This window comes from Cnephaeus nilssonii (genome assembly GCF_951640355.1).
Source record: "Cnephaeus nilssonii genome assembly, chromosome: 6".
In the NCBI taxonomy this organism is placed as follows: Eukaryota; Metazoa; Chordata; class Mammalia; order Chiroptera; family Vespertilionidae; genus Cnephaeus; species Cnephaeus nilssonii.
The window spans coordinates 52,657,961-52,679,410 of record NC_137077.1 but is presented as its reverse complement, the minus strand read 5'-3'; the positions used below and the strand labels follow the sequence as shown (position 1 = coordinate 52,679,410).

Sequence of the window (21,450 nt, the reverse complement as noted above, 5' to 3'; positions counted from 1 at the left end):
ATATTTGCCTTATTATTTTTAAAATGTGTTTTAATGGTATTTTAGTCTCTGGATTAAGACTGTGAAGTTCTCATTTCCCCTTTCTCTTCCGGTTCAGTTTCCTCCATAATATTAATTCAGAGAATCCTTGTGATTGTTGATTGCTATAGTCCAGGCAAAGTCTCTGCCAGATAGTAAGTTAAAGTTTTCTTTTTATACTTCCTCCTCCAATCCCCTCCTGCTCTTCCCCACCATAACCTGCTGAAATACTTTTGGTAATGTGTGAGGGCACTAATCAGTGACCACTACATTATTGTTTTTTCTGCATCATTTTGTTTGTTTGTTAATCCTTACCTTAGACTATTTTTTCCATTGATTTGTAGAGAGAGTGGAAGTGAGGGAGGGGTGGGAAGTGAGTGAGAGACACAAGCATTGGTTGCCTCTGGCATGTGCCCTGTCTCAGACCTGGGAAGAACCTGCAACCCTGATACCACCCCTTCACTAGGAATCAAACCCCAGACCCTTCACTCTAACCGCTGAGCTACAATGACTAGGACAGTTCCTGCGTTCTTTATAACGCTTGTGAATTTTGGTGCCTCTTATACCTGTTCAATGTCCTGTGAAGAAATACTAAAGGCAGAATTTAGAGACTGCAATTTTGAACATAAGGCAATAGGTACTTCACATTTCTTTCTCAACCCCATTGACACTTAATCACATGGGCAGCTATTTCCTTTTGTAAATAGCTGTAAAGAGTCTATGTCTATGTTTTCTCTGCATTTCAAAGAGAATAGAATTTTCCATGAGAAATTTAATTAGTTTGATATATTAATGGCTTCACTTATTTCTAGCAATCACTACCTGATAAGAAAGCGTCAGGTGTGTTTTCCTATCATCTGGCCAATTGAGGCAAGTTGTTTCAATCAAGGCAGTAACAAATAACAGCATTAGAGTGCTGGAGACAGAGAATTACCTATGGTTTACAGGCATCTCTGCAGAAAGAGAGCACTAATCTAGGCTGAGGGGGAGACATAATTAGCTGTTAATCAGGTACCTTTTTAGATAGGGTCATATAGGAATTGACCTTTTGAACCAAACTGAGAAAATTCTTAAGCTGTCAATACTTCACTGTGGCATTTTAACTCAGAGCATTGTCTACATTCCTAAACAATCCTCCCTTTCCAATCACCAATACTTACCTCATGTGATAACAATATTTAAGTGAATGTTCTGGTAAACTACTTTCATTCAGGTGAATTTTCTATTTATTATATTTAAAGGAATATTTTTAAATAAGATGAAATCATTGATCTCTAATAACAACATTAGAGATCATAACAATATTATTTCTGATAATAATATGTATAATGTTGCTATGAATACTCATGCATTCATTCAGAAGGTATTTATTGAGAATCTCTGATATGACAGGTAGTGCTACAGATATTAAGGATAAATAGTGATCAGGTACTGACCTCTTTCTAGTGATGCATGTAATAAATTTTTCAAATTAGTATAATCCCTTCAGATTTGTTTTTTATAATACAAATTAACAGTAGAAATAACTTTTATTTTTCAGAGATACCCAATATTGCCATTTCTGATTTTTAAGCAGATTAGTCATATTTTCTAGGACTAAGGAACTAGAACTTTGAATAACCAAAGAAACTGAAATTGCCAAACAAGAACATACTTACTCTTATGGAAGGCAATCCTGGCTTCAGTTGACTGTGTAATCCTGGTTGTCCTGAAGGTGAAACTGAAAGTATAAGTGGGGTCAGTTAACGTGCCCAAATGCTCCTCTCATGAAGACATATACATTCAGGGATAATTGTTTTTGAGTAGAGAGTGCCAAAAGACTCTCACTAAAGATTCTATTTCATTTTAAACCTAGAGAACAATTTCTTATATAGGAAAGCTGAAACAAAAATCATGTATTTTAAATGTCTGAGAAATATAAGGTAATTTTTAAAGAAGATTTGAAAGAGATGATTTCTGATTTCTCTGGGAAAGATTTTTACACAGTGAAGAAAGATTAAGATGACTTTTATAATCTCAGACTCTTACCGATGTACAGGGGCCCTCTGTGTGGATAAGTAAAGGGCCCCTGGTGAAGAAGTTCAAACATGACTAATGATTTTGATATGCACTGAATTTTGGCAAAATACCTAGTGGGAGCAGTGGGAATAGTGTCCTTGGAGACAATAAGATGCAACAATTTTAAGTGACACATTCCAAGTGCAGAACAATAATTGTATGATGAAAAGATTTCCGGTTACTCTTCAACCCATAGATAACAAAGTCTTAACAAAAGACAACAAAATTCCTTTGTTTGCTTTTTCTATTAAAAAAAAAAATCTTGAAAGTAATATAGACACAATTTCTAATCCAACAACTGTACATCCTTTCCCAGGGTAATAATATATGTTTTATCATAATTTTTCTCAATTGTACTGTTTTTATGTGTAAGCCATTATCTAGTAAAGCTCCCAAATTTAATTATTAATATTTTTATATTAAAAATCTCATTTTTAATAAACTTCATTGTTTTTTTTTTTCTGTTTCAATCATCACAAGAGGAATTTCTGATGTAAAAACCACTTATATATTAGAATTTTGAAGTGTATTGCCACATTTTGTTTCCAATGTATAATTCTGAATGATATACACACCATGTTTGGGTCTCTCTGTCACTATTGGCACTGTGGGATTGAAGGAATTTCACTCTTATTCCTTGCTTGAGTTTTGAGTCAACAAGAGAGCAAAAAGTAGACAAGTAAATGGAGATTAAAATACCAATTTTATTATAGATAGAAATATTTAAAACGTGGCTTTGAACATCCTGATAAGAACCTCCCGAGTTAGCCATATCTCTCAGATAGTCAGTTCCAGAAACTCAACTTTACCCCACCACTTGGGGCAGACTCTTTTGTTTCCTGAATTTGAACAGTCTAACATCTATCTGTAAAAAAAACCCCAATATAAAACAGGAGAGGGAATATTGTAGTTCACAATCCACCTGTCAAGTAAGTCGGTTTTCAACCCCAGGGGAAGGATAGTAGGAGAGTGGCCAGGAGGTTACACAAATAAATTATTGATAAAAGTCTTCCAAATTTTAGAAATAAATCAGAAGAGAGACATAATGAGTATAATAGGTGTAGAAAATAGCTGTAAATAAATTATTTAATTATGCAGGAAAATTCACAAGCATTTGACTTGGCTATGTACTTTTGCCTAAAATCCAGACACTGTGAAGTGAAACTGTAGCTGTAGGTTTGTGTTCAGTAGAAAACATATCCTAAACATCAGAGTTTTAGGGCACTCTTGGATATTAGCCATTTCAATATTCAGGGTTCCTCAAACTACGGCCTGCGGGCCACATGCGGCCCGCCGAGGACATTTATCCGGCCCACCGGATGTTTTTACCGCCACTGCCTGTCCTGCTTAGCAGCCGACTTAGCAGTATGCATAGGAATTTGTGCATAGTTTTTTTTTAAAACTCTAGTCCGGACCTCCAACGGTCTGAGGGACAGTGAACTGGCCCCCTGTTTAAAAAGTTTGAGGACCCCTGTTTAGATACTGAACAGCAGTCTTCTATTTAAAAAAAATTATCTTTATTATTGAAAGTATTATTGATGTCCCCTCTTTTTCCCCATTGACTCCCTCTACCTAGCCCTGCCCACCCTCCAGGACTTCATCACACTATTGACTGTGTCCATGGGTTATGCACATATTCATGTAAGTTCTTTGGTTTATCACTCCTACCCTTCCCCCAACATCCCCTATCTTTTCTCTGAGAATCATCACTCTGTTCCATGCTTCTATGTCTCTGGATCTATATGGTTCATCACTTTATTGTGTTCATTAGATTCCACATATGAGTGAGATCATGTGACACTTGTGTTTCTCTTACTGGCTTATTTCACTTAGCGTAATAGTCTCCAGGTCCCTTCATGCTGTCTCAAAGTGTAAGAGATTCTTTTTTTTACAGTTGCATAATATTCCATGGTATTAATGTCCACCATTTTTAATCCACTTATCTACTGATGAGCACTTGGGCTATTTTTAGATTTTAGCTCTTGTAAGTTGCACTGCTATGAACATAGTGGTGCATACATTCTTTCTGATTGGTGTTTTAGGTCTCTTAGGATATATTCCTAGAAGTGGGATCACCGGCTCAAATGGAAATTCCATTTTTAATTTTTTGAGGAAACTCCACACTGTTTTCCATAATGGCTGCACCAGTCTGCATTCCCACCAGCAGTGTACTAGCGTTTGCTTTTCCCCATAACCTTGCCAGAACTTCTTATGAATGTTGTTAGTGTAGTTTGGTTTTTCATCCTTAAATATTTTGCCCATTCTGCTTCAAATAATAAGACTTTATATGAGGAACTCCAGAATCCTAGTCATCTTCTAACCTCAAAAGAAGTAAATCAGTGAGTGATTCCTAGATCAGTGGGGAAATAAGCATATCATACATTCCAATGTTTGATTAACTCTTTGTGTCAAAAAACGTGACTGTTCATAATTAAATTACCTATTTGCACTGCTGCTTGTAATTACAATTTAATTGTAATTCGTGCCAGTTTGACATATCCTATCTAATCTATATACATAAAAGCCTAAGATTCCGTTATGACCAATGACCAGAACAACCAGCGCAACCAGTCAACCAGTTGCTATGACGTGCACTGAACATCAGGGACAGATGCTCAATGTAGGAGCTGCCCTCTGATGGTCAGTGCACTCCCCCTTCTCTTCCCCTTTATTGGCCCCAATAGTGGGGGCCGGCCGGCCAGCCTCCCATGACCCCATCCCCAAGCTGGCCAGCCTCCTCTCGTGGCCCTTCCACCCAGCTGGCTCCCTCTCCCGCAGCCTCTTCCCCTACTGACCAGCCAATCTCCATGGCCCCTTCCCGTGGCCTGCCAATCCCCTGGGGTTCCTTTCTCCTGCTGGCCAGCCCCCGCCCCCATAGGCTTTGATCACTGGCCAGCCGTCTAGGACTGCCCGGTTAGGCAGCCCCTTGGAAGACCTGCAGAATCTAACTGACCCTAGCTCATACACACACACACCACACACGTCTACGCTCTCCTCTATGGGTTCCTCACTCAAACTCTCTCCCTACCTTCCTGCCGGTCGCCATCTTTTTCAGCCCAATTTAGTGGTTCTGAATAGGATCTGTATGTTTGGGGACCTTTCCTGTCATCTACTAACATGGAGTGGGAGTAGCAGAAAGAAATATGAGATAGATTTCTGCAATTTGTTCTCCTTGTAGAGATATCAGGGGAACAATATTTATGTTGCTCCTTGAACTCAGGCAAAAAAGCCTTAGAAAGTCACACAGTCTTCCCATTCTAAAGATTGGTATATAATTAGCAAAAGAATATTCTCCTGTCTAGTGTAATGTGAAATTAAAGACAAACCTTAGATACCTGACAAATTTTCCTGCACTGCAATTTGCCACAGTAATACTATCGGTGTCTGATAACTTATACAGAGAACTACTAGGTCTTAAGAGTAATATGGGCAAGGGAAACAAAAGGTCCCAGGCTGTGATGCACATGAATAGATGTTTGAGGACCAGAACAGAGGATGTATACTGACACCTTTGCTTCTTATCACATTGAAATGATGTAATTGCTCCAGAACCAAGCTGAACCTGGGTTGAGGGAGGCATGAAGATGATTCCCTAGAGTGAGGTGGTGGAGTTTGGTAGGAAGGGAAGACTGATATTATGTTAATAAAAATATTTATTTTTTGAGAGTGAAATGGAGTTTTGTAACTGAAACAATAATTTTAATTCTTTCAATTACTCTTTTTTGGCCCTCATTATAAAAATTAAGCTCCTAAGTTAGCATATGGAGAGCTTTCTAATACTTATGCTATCAGTCCACAAAATTTCCCTCATTTCTTGTTTTTTCCTACTAGGGTACTTGCATTGGCTCATACCATATACCAGCAAGAGACCATATATCATAGTGATTAAGAGTATGACCTATAGAGTCGGGCTGCTGGTGTCATCTCTCCTGATTCAATTTGCTTCCCTAGACTTATCTACTAGCGGTTTCCATTAAAGGTGATGCTTAAAATTACCTTTGGAAATTCCCAAATGCCGGTCCTTTTGTTTTTAAAGATCTCTTCACTTGTAGTCTCTGACTGTTCTATCCCTACTTTAAGTTTTGGTTTAGGCATTAATTCCACCAGGAATCTATAACTTTTCAAGATAGATGTATCTTTTCTTCTTACTCCTCCCATTGTAGCCTATGATTATTATTTATTATTCTCTGATGACTAAATTGTCAAACTGTATAAACAAATTTTATTTTGACATTGTTTTGTCCCAAGCAGGGGCACGTAAGAGATCCTTAAAAGTTTGTGGAAACAGGGAAAGAATGACTATCATATTTGCCTTATTTTCTTTAAAATGTGTTTTAAAGATATTTTAGTCTCTGGAATAAGACTGTGGAGTTCTCATTTCCCTTTTCCTCTTCAGGTTCAGTTTCCTCCATAATATTAATTCAGGGAATCCTTGTACTTGTTGATTGCTGTAGTCCAGGCAAAGTTCCTGGCAGATAGTAAGTTAAAGTTTTCTCTCCTCTCACTTCCTCTTCCTTTCCCCTCCAACTCCTCCCCCCATAACCTGCTGTAATACTTATGCTAATGTGTGGGCACTCATCAGTGACCACTACACTATTGTTTTTTCTGAACTCTTTTGCATATTTGTTAATTCTAACCATAGACTATTTTTTCCATTGATTTGTAGAGAGAGTGGAAGTGAGGGAGGGGTGGGAAGTGAGTGGGAGACACATGCATTGGTTGCCTCTGGCATGTGCCCTGTCTCAGGCCTGGGATGAACTTACAACCCAGATACCACCCCTTCACCAGGAATCGAATCCCAGACACTTCACTCTAACGCTGAGCAACAATGACTAGGAGAGTTCCTGCATTCTTTATAAAGCTTGTGAAATTTGGTGCCTCTTATAACCTGTTCAATGTCCTGTGAAGAACTACTAAAGGCTGAGTTTAGAGATTGCAATTTTGAAGATGAGGCAATAGGTATTTCACAATTCTTTCTCAATCCCCATTAACACTTAATCACATAGGCAGATATTTCAGTTTGTAAATATCCATAAAGAGTCTACGTCTATTGTTTTCTCTGCATTTCAAAGAGAAAAGAGTTTTCCTTGAAAAATTCAATTAGTTTGATATATTAATGGCTTCACTTATTTCTACCAATCTCTACCCCTTAAAAAAGCTACAGGTGTGTTTTCCTGAGGTCTGTCCAATTGAGGCAAATTGTTTCAATCAAGGCAGTAACAAATAACAGCATAAGAGTGCTGGAGACAGAGAATTACCTAGGGTTTACAGGCATCTCTGCAGAAAAGGAGCACTAATCTAGGCTGAGGGGGAGACATAATTAGTTGTTAATCAGGGTCATATAGGAATTGACCTTTTGAACCTAACGGAGAAAATTCTTAAGCTCTCAATACTTCACTGTGGCACTTTAACTCAGAGCATTGTCCACATTCCTAAACTCTCTTCCCTTTCCAATAACCAATACTTACCTCATGTGATACCAATATTTAAGTGAATGTTCTGGTAAACTACTTTCATTCAGGTGAATTTTCTATTTATTATATTTAAATGAATATTTTCACATATGATGGAATCACTGATCTTTAACAAGAACATTTCTGATAATGTGTATAATGTTGCTATGAATACTCATGCATTCATTCAGAAGGTATTTATTGAGGATCTATGATATGACAGGTAGTGCTACAGATATTAAAGATAAAGAGTGACCAGGTACTGACTGCTCTCTAGTGACACATGTAATAAATATCTCAAATATGTATAATCCCTTCAGATTTCTTTTTTATAATTCAAATTAACATTAGAAATAACTATTTTATTTTTCAGAGATACCCAATATTGCCATCTCTGATTTTTAAGCAGATTAGTCATATTTTCTAGGACTAAGGAACTAGACCTTTGAATGACCAAAGAAACTGAAATTGCCAAGCAAGAACATACTTACTCTTATGGAAGGCAATTCTGCCTTCAGTTGACTGTGTAATCCTGGTTGTCCTGAAGGTGAAACTTAAAGTATAAGTGGGGTCAGTTAACGTGCCCAAATGCTCCTCTCATAAAGACATACACATTCAGGGATAATTGTTTCCTAGTAGAAAGTGCCAAAAGACTCTCACTAAAGATTCTATTTCATTTTAAACCTAGAGAACAATTTCTTATATTGGAAAGCTGAAACAAAAAGTCATGTATTTTAAAATGTCTGAGAAATATAAGGTAATTTTAAAAGAAGATTTGAAAGAGATGATTTCTGATTTCTCTGGGAAAGATTTTTACACAGTGAAGAAAGATTAAGATGACTTTTATAATCTCAGACTCTTACCGATGTACAGGGGCCCTCTGCGTGGATAAGTAAAAGGCCCTTAGTGAACAAGTTCAAACATGACTAAATGATTTTGATATGCACTGAATTTTGGCAAAATACCTAGTGGGAGCAGTGGGAATAGTGTCCTTGGAGACAATAAGATGCAACAATTTTAAGAGACACATTCCAAGTGCAGAACAATAATTGTATGATGAAAAGATTTCTGGCTTCTCTTCAACCCATAGATAACAAAGTGTTAACAAAAGAGAACAAAATTGCTTTGTCTGCTTTTTTATAAAAAAAAATCTTGAAAGTAATATAGACACAATTTCTAATCTGACAACTGTACATCCTTTCCCAGGGTAAAAATATATGTTTGTATCATAATTTTTCTGTATTGTACTCTTTTACGTGTAAGCCATTATCTAATAAAGCTTCCCAAATTTCATTATTAAAATTTATATATTAATAATCTCATTTTTAATAAACAGCATTTTTTGTGTTTAAAAGATCACAAGTGGAATTTCTGATGTAAAACCCACTAATATATTAGAATTTTGAAGTGTATTGCCACATTTTGTTTCCAATGTATACTTCTGTATAATATAGACACTATGTTCTGGTCTCTCTCTGTCACTATTGGCACTGTGGGATCTGAGGGAATTTCACACTTATTCCTTGCTTGAGTTTTGAGCCAATAAAGAGCAAAAAGTAGACAAGTAAATGGAGATTAAAATACCAATTTTATTATAGATTGAAATATTTAAAACATGGCTTTGAAAATCCTGATCTCTCAGATAGACAGTTCTAGAAACACAACTCTACCCCACCACTTTGGGCAGACTCTTGTTTCATGAATTTGAACAGTCAGCCATCTATCTATCTGTAGAAAAAAGCCCAATATAAAACAGGAGAGGGAATATTGTAGTTAACAATCCACCTGTCAGGTAAGTCGGTTTTCAACCCCAGGGGAAGGATAGTAGGAGAGTGGCCTGTAGGATACACAAATAAATTATTGCTAAAAATCTTCCAAATTTTATAAATAAATCAGAAGAGAGACTTAATGAGTATAATAGCTGTAGTAAATAGTTGTAAATGAATTATTTAATTATGCAGGAAGATGCACAGGCATTTAACTTAGCTATGTACTTTTGCCTAAAATCCAGACACTGTGAAGTGAAACTGTAGGTGTAGGTTTGTGTTCAGTAGAAAACATAGCTTAAAGATCATAGTTTTTGGGCACTATTGGATATTAGCCAGTTCAATATCTATGAGATACTGAACAGTAGTCTTCTATTTTAAAAAATTTATCTTTATTATTGAAAGTATTATTGATGTCCCCTCTTTTTCTCCATTGACCCCCTCTACCCAGCCCTGCCCACCCTCCAGGCTTCATCAAACTATTTTCTGTGTCCATGGGTTATGCATATATGCATATAAGTTCTTTGGTTTATCACTCCTCCCCTCCCCCCAATATCCCATACCTTCTCTCTGAGAATCATCACTCTATTCCATTCTTCTACGTCTCTGGATCTATATGCTTCATCAGTTTATTGTGTTCATTAGATTCCATATATGAAGGAGATCATATGACAATTGTCTTTCTCTGACTGGCTTATTTCACTTAGCATAATATCCTCCAGGTCTCTTCATGCTGTCTCAAAGTGTAAGAGATCTCTTTTTTCCCAGGTGCATAATATTCCATGGTGTAAATTTATACCATTTTTAATCCACTTATCTACTGATGGGCAAATGGGCTGTTTCTAGATCTTAGCTATTATAAGTTGCACTGCTATGAACAGAGGGGTGCATATAGTCTTTCTGATTGGTGTTTTGGATTTCTTAGGATATGTTCCTAGAAGTGGGATCACTGGCTCAAATGGAAATTCCATTTTTAATTTTTTGAGGAAACTCCATACTGTTTTCCATAATGGCTGCACCAGTCTGCATTCCCACCAGCAGTGTACTAGGGTTTGCTTTTCCCCATAACCTTGGCACCACTTGTTATTTGTTGACTTGTTGATGGTAGCCATTCTGACAGGTGTGAGGTTACACCTCCTTGTTGTTTTAGTTTGCATCTATCTGAGGATTAGTGACTCTGAGTATTTTTTCATGTTTCCTTGCCATCTGTATGTCTACTTTGGAGAAGTGTCTATTTATGTCCTTTGCCCATTTTGAAATTGGAATGTTTGTTTTCCTGATGTGAAGTTGTATGAATTCCTTATATATTTTGGAAATTAACCCCTTATCAGATATATAATTGGCAAATATGTTCTCCCATGCAGTGGGCTCCCTTTTCATTTTGTTGTGGTTTCTATTACTGTGTGGGAGCTTTTTGTTTTGATGTAGTCCTGTTTATTTTTTCCTCTGTTTCTTTTGTCTTGGAGATATATCTGGAAACCTAGAGAGATGTCTGAGAATATGCTGGCTATGGTTTCTTCCAGGATTTTTATGGTTTCAGATTTTCATTTAAGTCTTTCATCCTTTTTGAATTTATTCTTGTTTATGGTGTAAGTCACATGTACCTGCCCAATTTTTCCAATACCATTTATTGAAGAGATTGTCTTTATTGTATGCTTTTGCCTCTTTTATCAGATATTAATTGAACATAATGGCTTGTGTTGACTTCTGGGTTCTTTGCTCTGTTCCATTGATCTATATGCCAGTTCTTATGCTAGTACCAGGCTATTTTGAGCATTATATCTTTTTGGTATAACATGATATTTGGTATTGTACTCTCCCTAACTTTGTTCTTCTCTCTTAAGAAGACTTCAGCTATTTGGGGTGTTTTTGGGTCCATATACATTTTTGGAGTATTTGTTCCAGATCTGTGAAATATGCCATTGGTGTTTTAATGGGGATTGCACTGGATGCATAGTTGATTTGGGTATTATGGTAATTTTATTTATTTATTTATTTATTTATTTATTTATTTATTTATTTATTTGCTTGTTTGTTTATTTGTTTAAAATATTGCATATGACTTATTTTTTAAAAAATCTATAAATTTTTATTTTATTTTCTTGATTAAGGTATTACATATGTGTCCTCATATCCCTATTGCCTCAAAACCTACCCACTCATGCTCTCAGCCCCCTGTTTTTTGTGTCCATTGGTTAGTCTTATATGCATGCATACAAGTCCTTTGGTTGATCTCTCCCCCTTACCCCCACCCTCCCCTGCCTTCCCTCTGAGGTTTGATGGTCTAAAAGAAGCTTCTCTGCATCTGGATCTGTTTTTCTTCATAAGTTTATGTAGTTCATTATATTCCACAAATGAGTGAGATCATGTGATATTAACATTCTCGAACTGACTTATTTTTCTTAGCATAATGCTCTCCAGGCCCATCCATGCTGTTGCAAATGGCAGGAGTTCCTTCCTTTTTATAGCAGTGTAGTATTCCATTGTGTAGATGTACCACAGTTTTCTAATCCACTCATCTGCTAATGGGCACTTAAGCTGTTTCCAAATCTTAGCTATTATAAATTGTGCTGCTATGAACATAAGGGTACATATATCCTTTCTGATTGATGTTTTTAGTTTCTTGGGATATATTCCTAGAAGTGGGAGCACTGGGTCAAATGGGAGTTCCATTTTCAGTTTTTTGAGGAAACTCCATACTGTTCTCCACAGTGGCTGCACCAGTCTCCATTCCCACCAGCAGTGCACCCTGATTTATTTTTCTCCGCATCCTCTCCAGCGCTTGTCATTTGTTCATTTGTTGATGATAGCCATGCTGACAGGTGTGAGATGGTACCTCATTGTTGTTTTGATTTTCATCTCTCAGATGATTAGTGACTTTGAGCATATTTTCATACGTCTCTTGGCCTTCTGCATTTCCTCCTAACCTCTTTGAAAAGCAATGTCCACAGGAGGGAATTAACAACAATAGTAACAATAATTATTTGTCTTAATTTATGAAGGACTTTTAAACAAAATATCACATCACCTTAGATTTCAGAAGTAAAACATCGTTGTATAATTTATGTAGATAATAAACAAGAAAGAAAATACTTATTCTTCTGTCAGTCACAGTCTCAGATAGTCACTTAATCCCCAAATTCCTCAGGGTGACAAAAACTGACCAGAATGTGTCAGCGGAGGGAGGTAGGTGCATGGCCAATCACGTATTTTTTTGAAGCCTTACTGAAACTCACAGGCAAGATTTTTCTATCTCTAAAATCTTTTAGAAACTTTATCAATAAGATCTTGATCTCACTTTATAAAGCAATATTTTCTTGTACTCCCTTTAAGTAAAATGCTAAACAAACAAGCAAACAAATACTCCAATTATAAAATGGGCAGAAAACCTGACAGACATTTCTCCTAAGAAGACAGACAAATGGCCAACAGATATATGAAAAGATGCTCAGCTTCACTAGTTATAAGGGAAATGCAAAGCAAAACTACAATGAGATACCAACTCACATAATAGCCATCTGTTAAAATGGTTATTATCAACAAGGCAAGTAATAACAAGTGTTGGTGAGGTTGTGGAGAAAAAGGAACCTTTGCTCATTGCTGAATGTAAACTGGTATAGCCACAATGGAAAAAAGTGCATTTTCTAAAAAAATTAAGGGTAGAGTTACCATATGATCCAGAATTTCTTCTTCTGGATATCTACCCCAAAAACTTGAAAGCATTTGTTTGCAAAGACATATGCACCCCCATGTTCATTGCAGCATTATTCACGATGGCCAAGACATGGAAACAACCAAAGTATTTCTTGACAGATGATTGGATAAAGATGATGTGGTACATATACACAATGGATTACTACTCAGGCATAGGGAAAGATAAAATACTGCCATTTGTGACAATATGAATGGATCTTGAGAACATCATGCTAAGCAAAATAAGTCAGATAGAGTCAAGTACCAAAAGATTTAACTCATATGAGGGTTATAAAACTGAAAGCAACAAGTGAACAAACCAGACAAACAAACAAGAACTCATAGACACAACAACAGTATGGTGGTTACCAGGGGAAGGAGGTGGAGGTGGGGGTAGTAAAGGGACAAACATATGGTGATGGGAGATGATTTGGTTTTGGGTGGTGGGCACACAATACAACATACAGATCATGTTTTATAGAATGTACACTTGAAACCTATACAATCTTATTAACCAACTAGAGGCCCAGTGCACCAAATTCGTGCATGGGGGTGTGTGTTTGTCCCTGAGCCCAGCCTGCACCCTCTCCAATCTGGGACCCCTCTAGGGATGTCCAACTGCCAGTTTAGGCTCTATCCCAGGAAGATCGGGCCTAAATGGGCAGTCAGACATCCCTCTCACAATCCAGGACTACTGGCTAACAACTGCTCGCCTGCCTGCCTTCCTGATTGCCCCTTACCACTTCTGCCTGCCAGCCTGATCACCCCCTAACCACTCCCCTGCCAGCCTGATTGATGCCTAATTGCTCCCCTGCCAGCCTGATTGCCCCTAATTGCCCTCCCCTGAAGGCCTGGTCACCCCTAACTGCCCTCCCCTGAAGGCCTGATTACCACTAACTGCCCTTCCCTGCAGGCCTGGGTCCCCTCCGCCCCCAACTGCCCTTCACTGCCATCCCGGTTGCCTCAACTTTCCTCCTCTGCCAGCCTGGTTCCTCCCAACTTCCCTCCCCTCCTGGCCATCTTGTGGCGGCCATCTTATGTCCAAATGGGGGCAGCCATCTTGTGGGTTGATTGATGGTCAATTTGCATATTACCCTTTTATTATATAGGATGTCACCCCAATAAATTTAACTAAAAAATGAAAAGGAAAGGTGTAAAAAAGCTAGAGTGTGTAGGACCTCTTTTTGGTTTTTAGAGACCTTGAAGATATGATGCCTTGTGCAGACTAGAACATTAAAAAAAAAATGTACTCAGACTCTAAATAAATAAATAAATAAATAAATACTCATATCCTTGGTGACTCTGATTCAAAAGTCACCAATAAATCTAGTTTGTAAATAACTGTAGAGGTAAGAAATGTCCTAAAGGCAGCAGTGGGGACTATGTTCTTGGGCACAGATGTAGACATGAGCATCAGAAACAGAAGATATGCAAACCACACCAACATAGGTCTTCTAAAATTGATAGGAAGTGATTTTCATTGTCCATCAATTTTTATAAATACATAGTTTAGTTATAGTTGTAAAAAATAAATCTGATAATAAAAAGATAATACATGTAAAATCATACATAGTATAGAGATAGCTCTTACTAGTATTTTGAATATGTACATCCACACATTTTGTATATCCATGAACATATTCATTAAGCATATTTAAAATCTAGGAGCAACTTCTAAAAGTAAAACATAAAATTATATATTTAAGCTTTACAAACACAGGGAACTAAACATAAGCTTTAGCATAAAAATTCCTGGGTATAGCTCTTAATTTATGAAAGCTTCATTACTTTTTAAAATAATTTATGTTTTTGCATATTTTATAAACTCTTCATTAAAATGGCTGCAAGGTATTTATTTATTTGAAGTTTTGTATTTGAAAGACCTTCACAGAAACACTCTTGTTCAGAATAATATGAAAATAGATTATTTATTAGATGTCACCAAAGAATTAATAGTGAACTATCAATTGTTTGGTGTGAGAAAGCTACTTTACCTCCATATACACATTTTCAGATTTATTCCATTTATCCTAGCCTGTAAAAATTCAGATGTATTGGGTATTGCAATATGAAATAGCAAATTTTTGAACATGGGGGCTAAATTTACTCCCTGAGTTAAGCTCATGGAATCTGAAAGCGATTAACAGAGGGAAAAATATTTTATACACAAACCTTTGTGAGGTATCTTGAATGTACTTATTCTGATAAAATTACAAACTTTACTTCTACCAATATACATAAAAGGTCAAGGAAAACAAAATATTACATGGCCATCTCCCCCCGAACCCCCCCCCTACACACACCCATAATGTTCTCAAAGCGATAGACTCATCAGAAAGTGAATAGGGTAATGTAAACACTGGTTATTTTAAATAGTGATTGAAAAATATTAAATAGCTAGCCCTAGCTAGTTTGGGTCAGTGGATAGAGCATTGGCATGCTGACAGATGGATCCCGGGTTTGATTCTGCTCAAGGGCACAAGCCTGGTTGTGGGCTCGATCCCCAGTAGGGGGAGTGTAGGAGGCAGCCTATCATAGACTCTTTCTCATCATTGATGTTTCTATCTCTCTCTCCTTCTCCCTTCCTCACTAAAATAAATAAAAATATATTTAAGAAATATTAAATAGCTAAAATTTTATTTAGCTTATTTCTACCTCACAGTGAATATGAGAGAAAGTAACAGAGGAACTTCCCTGGAAGGTTTATAAGATAGCGGAATTGAAGAAGATTAGGTGGCATTGCAAACTTGTGTGTATTATTTTTAATACAAATTTCCCTTATATGATTGTCCTGGGCCAGGTTTGAATTTATGGCTGTCTGAGTAGGAGTATTCCAATAGTCAAGATATAATGTCTATACAATAAAATTTAACAGTATGGCCTGGGCAGTGTGGCTAAGTGGTTGAGCATTGACCCATGAGACAGGAGGTCACAGTTTCGTTACTGGTCAGGGCACATGCCAGGGTTATGGGCTCCATCCCTAGTGGGAGGCGTGCAAGAGGCAACTGATCAATGATTCTCTCTCATCATTGACGTTTCTCTCTCTGCATCTCCTTTCCTATTTCTGAAATCAATAAAATTAAAAAAACATATTAAAAACGTTAACAGAATGTATTTCTAACAATACTTGAGGATGGGTCATAATTGTACTAGAACTAACTCTGAGTATTGCTCCCTTAGTAAGTGGCTAGGATAGCTCTGTGATACTTGACCTGTCAATTCAGATGACAACTGACTGGAGTTGAAGTAGAGGAGAAGCTTTGTCAAACTTGCTATTATAGCCTGTCTTTCGGGTGAAGATTATACCAGAGATAGAAGATCAAGCTCTTTCACTATCAACATGAAGCTTACAATGCCAGTAGGTGGGGAAAAGAGGTGGTGGATCACCTATTGAATATTGGCATAGCGCAGGTCTAGTTACAGTGCACATCGCTTCCACATCCATCCTGTTAGCTATCATATAGGCTACATAGTCGCATATTTCAATGTACAGATATGGCAGAAAAATGTGTTCTACTGTGTTTCCAGGGATAGCAACCAAAATGTTTGGCAAAAAGTGAAATTTCTGCCAGATAATAAGCATAAATACCTTAGAATTTAGTTTTAATGGGGAGTAAAATATCGATTAGCCAGGATTCACAGTAAACAAGTCTAACAACAAAGTGTGAATGCTGATATGACTAGAGAATAATTCATGGAGAGACAAATATTATTAGAAGCTTGGCGTTTTCAGCCTATTTATCTCTCCTTTTAATTGGATTCACTGACTCCTTTTTCTTCTGCATCTTTAAGAGGAATGCCATCTTTTTAATTGAGTCATGGAAAGCTTGTTTTACTTGCTTGTTTCTCAGTGTGTAAATAAAGGGGTTCAACATGGGTGAAATCGAATTAATAAGGAGTGAAACACCTTTATTTATAGCTACCTCGTCCTTGGCTGAAGGTTTGACATAAATGAAGATGCAGCTTCCATAAGCAATGGAAACCACAATCATGTGGGAAGAACACGTGGAAAAGGCCTTTTTCCTTTGCTGGGCAGAGGGAAACCTTAGAATAGTCCTGATGATATAAATGTAGGAAAGAACCACACATATGAGGGTCATGATGAATGTCAACACAGCACACACAACAACCATCTGTTCTATCAACCAGGTGTCTGAGCAAGAGATCTTCAGCATAGGAGATGCATCACAGAGAAAATGATCAATGACATTCGAATCGCAGAATTCCAGGCCCAAACCCAGACTGAGTGGTGGGAGAACGATCATCAGTGCTGCTACCCAACAGGAGAAAATGATGTTCTTGCAGACTCTGCTGTTCATGATGGTGGTGTAATGCAGGGGTTTGCAGATGGCCACGTAGCGATCAAAGGACATGGCAGCCAGAAGAAAAAATTCCGTTACTGCAAAGATGTCTGTAAACAAGAGTTGACTGATACAAGCATTATAGGTAATGGACTTGTCCCCAGATAATAGGCTATATAGGAATCTGGGAAGACAGGCAGTAGTGAAAGAAATTTCCAAGAAGGAGAAATTTTGAAGGAACAGATACATAGGTGTTTTTAGGTGGGAATCAATCAGAGTGAGGGTGATGATGGTTAGGTTTCCAGATAGACTCAACATGTAGGAAAGAAACAGAAAGATAAAAAGCAGTATTTTCAGTGGAGTGTCATCAGTCAGTCCCAGCAAGATGAAGGTTGTTACTGTAGTTTGGTTTTTCATCCTTGGTTATTTTGTCCATTCTGCTTCAAATAATAAGACTTTATATGAGGAACTCCAGAGTCCTGGTCATCTTCTAATCTCAAGAGAAGTATATCTATGAGTGATTCCTAGATCTTTAGGGAAATAAGCATATCATATATTCCAATGTTTGATTAACTCTTTTTGTCACATAATCTGACTGTTTATATTTACATTATATATTTGCACTGTGGCTTGTAATTACAATTTAACTGTAATTGGTGTTGGTTTGATATGTTATATTATAAACATCAATGAAAGCAAGTCCTAAAAATGGCTTTTGGATCTACTATTCTTACATCCCCCAACTTCCTAGAAGTTGCTTTGGATCTACTATTCTGACTTTCTCCTACTTCCTAACTGCAGAAATGCTTCTAGCAGAAAAGTCCCAAGGCCTTTTCTAAGAAAATCCTTGCATTAAAATTTACATGTGTATTAGCAATTAAACTAACAATGAATGCTTATCACATAGTTTATTCTGTTTCAACTTACCAAGTTTCTCTGAGGTGTTTTTAAAATATTTTTATTGGATACATGCTCTTAAAGATTAAGTAAAATATGTTACAATGAAATCTTTTTGAGTTTTTCCTCGGAGGAAATTTATTTCCAATATATGTATTTTATATTATTAACATTACCCATGGCTATATTTTACTTCTGCTGTTAGAATACCTTTGTTATACATTTTTATGCTTTTTAGGATATCCTAGTGCTACAAAGGAATTTCCCCAGCTTACAAGCAGAAATCTGGAACTGTATACTCTGATTAATTAATTTCCGTTAAAATTCCTTTGACAGTGAAAAACGGATTGCTCTTAAACTATCTGCTTTGTTTCCTCAAAAAATTAAATATGGAACTCACATTTGACCCAGTAATTGCACTTCTAGGAATATATCCCAAGAAACCAGAAACATTTATGAGAAATAATATATGCACCCCTATGTTCATTGCAGCACGACTTACAATAGCTAAGATTTGGAAAGCCTACCTGCCCATCAGCAGATGAGAGGATTAAAAAACATCTATAGTTTAATTATTCTGTAGATTTTGAGAGCCCTTTTCCCATCAAAGCATTATAATTAAGACCAGAGCTTTGATATTGATTTTTTTCTTATTTATGTTTTCCATTATTTCTTTCTAAACACATTTGACAATGACATATTTTCACTTCTCATTGTATATATGTACTTCAAAATCTGTGACAGACAAATAAGGGACTATTTGAAGTATATTTATAGAGCTGAATAGCAATATCTTGATTTTTTAATGTTTTGGGTTAGCCTATTTCAGCTGGAAATACACATTACCACCCAGTATAAATGTCATTTAGCAATATCAGGTTTAAGAAGATTTAGCAATTTCTTACATATTCTTCAACTTTCTCTCTTAAATTTTACCTACGTGATTATTGTTTTCTTTGTCTTATTAACCACTTATACATCAACTCATATGGTCTTTGCATCATTTAAACTACTCTAGTCAACATCACCACTAGCCTCCCTCTTGTTTCAATCATTAAACAAACTTTAGTCTTGATTTAACTGAAGTTCTCTTCTGCTTATAAACCGTGAACTTATGAAAGTCTTTACAGCATAATTTCTACCATCTCACATTATCCTGTATTTCTTCCTATCATTTTGTCTATTTTTTTCCCATTATCCTTCATTGCTCCTTTTCCTTTTCTAATTTGTTGGTGCACCTGAACTATTTTTTTCTAGGCAATATCTCATTTACTCTGCCCTCTCTTTAGGAAGTTGTAATAAATGAGGTGATTTAAAGTAGGCTGATGACCCCTGCATTTACATCTGCAGGAAAATGTTACAGTGTTCTGACTTCAACTTATTCTTAGACACCTAGATCAGACTTAGATGGTTGGATCTTACACTTTTCCTTTATTCTATCTGAGAGTCCTTGAGCAATTTTATTAATTTCTTTATCATGTGTCTTTGATGTGTGTGTGTATGTGTGCAAACTTCAGATAAAATAATATGTACATCGTAGCGTTATAATGAAAAATTTTGATAGTATAGATAAAATATGTACAACTGCATCTGGATTTAGGCGACCATTCATTACTATTCAGTATTGGGCGTTCTTATTTTGTTATCTTATGATTTCCTATTGAGAGTCCTCTAGATGTGCATATTTCAAGATTTTTCATGTGGCACTCATGACTGTGTTCCCTTCCCAGTCAACAATAAGTCTCATTTAAAAACATTGTTTATTGTTCTGTTTTCTTGACTCCCATTTTCAGTTGTCAGCATGTCTTGCCATTTCTTTTATCTTTTTAATTTGTTCCTTTTATTCTCTCACTCACAACACTACTTTTCCTCTCAGTGTCTTTATCTGATAGCTGAAATATTGCAGAAACATGTTAACATATGGTTAACATATATATTTGCTTTTCCCATTCAGTATTTTAAAATCAATGCAATCAGAATCATTTTTCTAAGCCCAGATATAATTAAATCTCCCCTATGTGTTGTGGATGATATTTTTGAACTGACATTTACCCTATACTATGTATTTCTTTGAAACTCTAGATCTACCTCTCAGTTAAATGGAAGTTAATTAATTTGGCTTTAGGTAGGAGTTGAGAAGAGGAGAAAGAGGAATGCATTAATGGGTTTTAGTTTCAAATGCATCAAGCATTTAGGTTAATGAAATATTCCAGGCAATAAATATTTTATTCAGAGTAAAGAGTAAGAACAACATTTCTCACCCTTAGAGAATTAATAAATTTCCTGTATCAGGGGATAAGAGAGCTGAGGAATAGGTTAGACGATTTAGTGGTTCTGAATAGGATCTCTATGTTTGGGGACCTTTACTGTCTTCCACTAACATGGAGCGGGAGTAGCAGAAAGAGAAAAATGAGATAGATTTCTACAATTTCTTCTCCTTGTAGAGATCTAAGGGGAACAATAATTAAGTTGCTCCTTGAACTCAGGCAAAAAAGCCTTAGAAAGTCACACAGTCTTCCCATTCCAAAGATTGGTATGGAATTAGCAAAAGGGTGTTGTCCTGTCTAGTGTGACGTGAAACTAAAGACAAACCTTAGATACTTGACAAATTTCCTGCACTGCAATTTGCCACAGTAATACTATCGGTGCCTGATATCTTATACAGAGAACTACTAGGTCTTAAGAGTAATATGGGCAAGGGAAACAAAAGGTCCCAGGCTGTGATGCACATGAATAGATGTTTGAGGACCAGAACAGAGGATGGATACTGACACCTTTGCTTCTTATCACATTGAAATGATGTAATTGCTCCAGAACCAAGCTGAACCTGGGTTGAGGGAGGCATGAAGATGATTCACTAGAGTGAGGTGGAGGAGTTTGGTAGGAAGGTAAGACTGATATTATGTTAATACAAAAAATATATATATTTTTAGAGTGAAATGGAGTTTTGTAACTGAAACATTAATTTTAATTCTTTCAATCACTCTCTTTTTGCCCTCATTATAAAAATTAAGTTTCTTAGCATATGTAGAGCTTTCTAATATTTCTTCTATCAGCCCACAAAATTTCCCTCATTTCTTGTTTTTTCCTACTAGGGTATTTGCATTGGCTCATACCATATATCAGCAAGAGACACTATATCATAGTGATTAAGAGTATGACCTATAGAGTCGGGCTGCTGGTGTCATCTCTCCTGATTCAATTTGCTTCCCTAGACTTATGTACTAGCTGTTTCCATTAAAGGTGATGCTTAAAATTACCTGT

At 36.6% G+C, this 21,450-nt stretch overlaps 1 protein-coding gene across 1 annotated transcript; it reads right to left on the bottom strand.

Moving 5' to 3' along the window:
- Positions 1-16,722: 16,722 nt before the first annotated feature.
- LOC307101056 (olfactory receptor 6C2-like) lies at positions 16,723-17,706 on the bottom strand (the record flags this gene model as incomplete). Its single annotated transcript, XM_079773782.1, has 1 exon — positions 16,723-17,706. The coding sequence occupies one exon, from the start codon at positions 17,704-17,706 to the stop codon at positions 16,723-16,725; it is 984 nt and encodes a 327-aa protein (XP_079629908.1).
- Between the last annotated feature and the right edge of the window lie 3,744 nt (positions 17,707-21,450).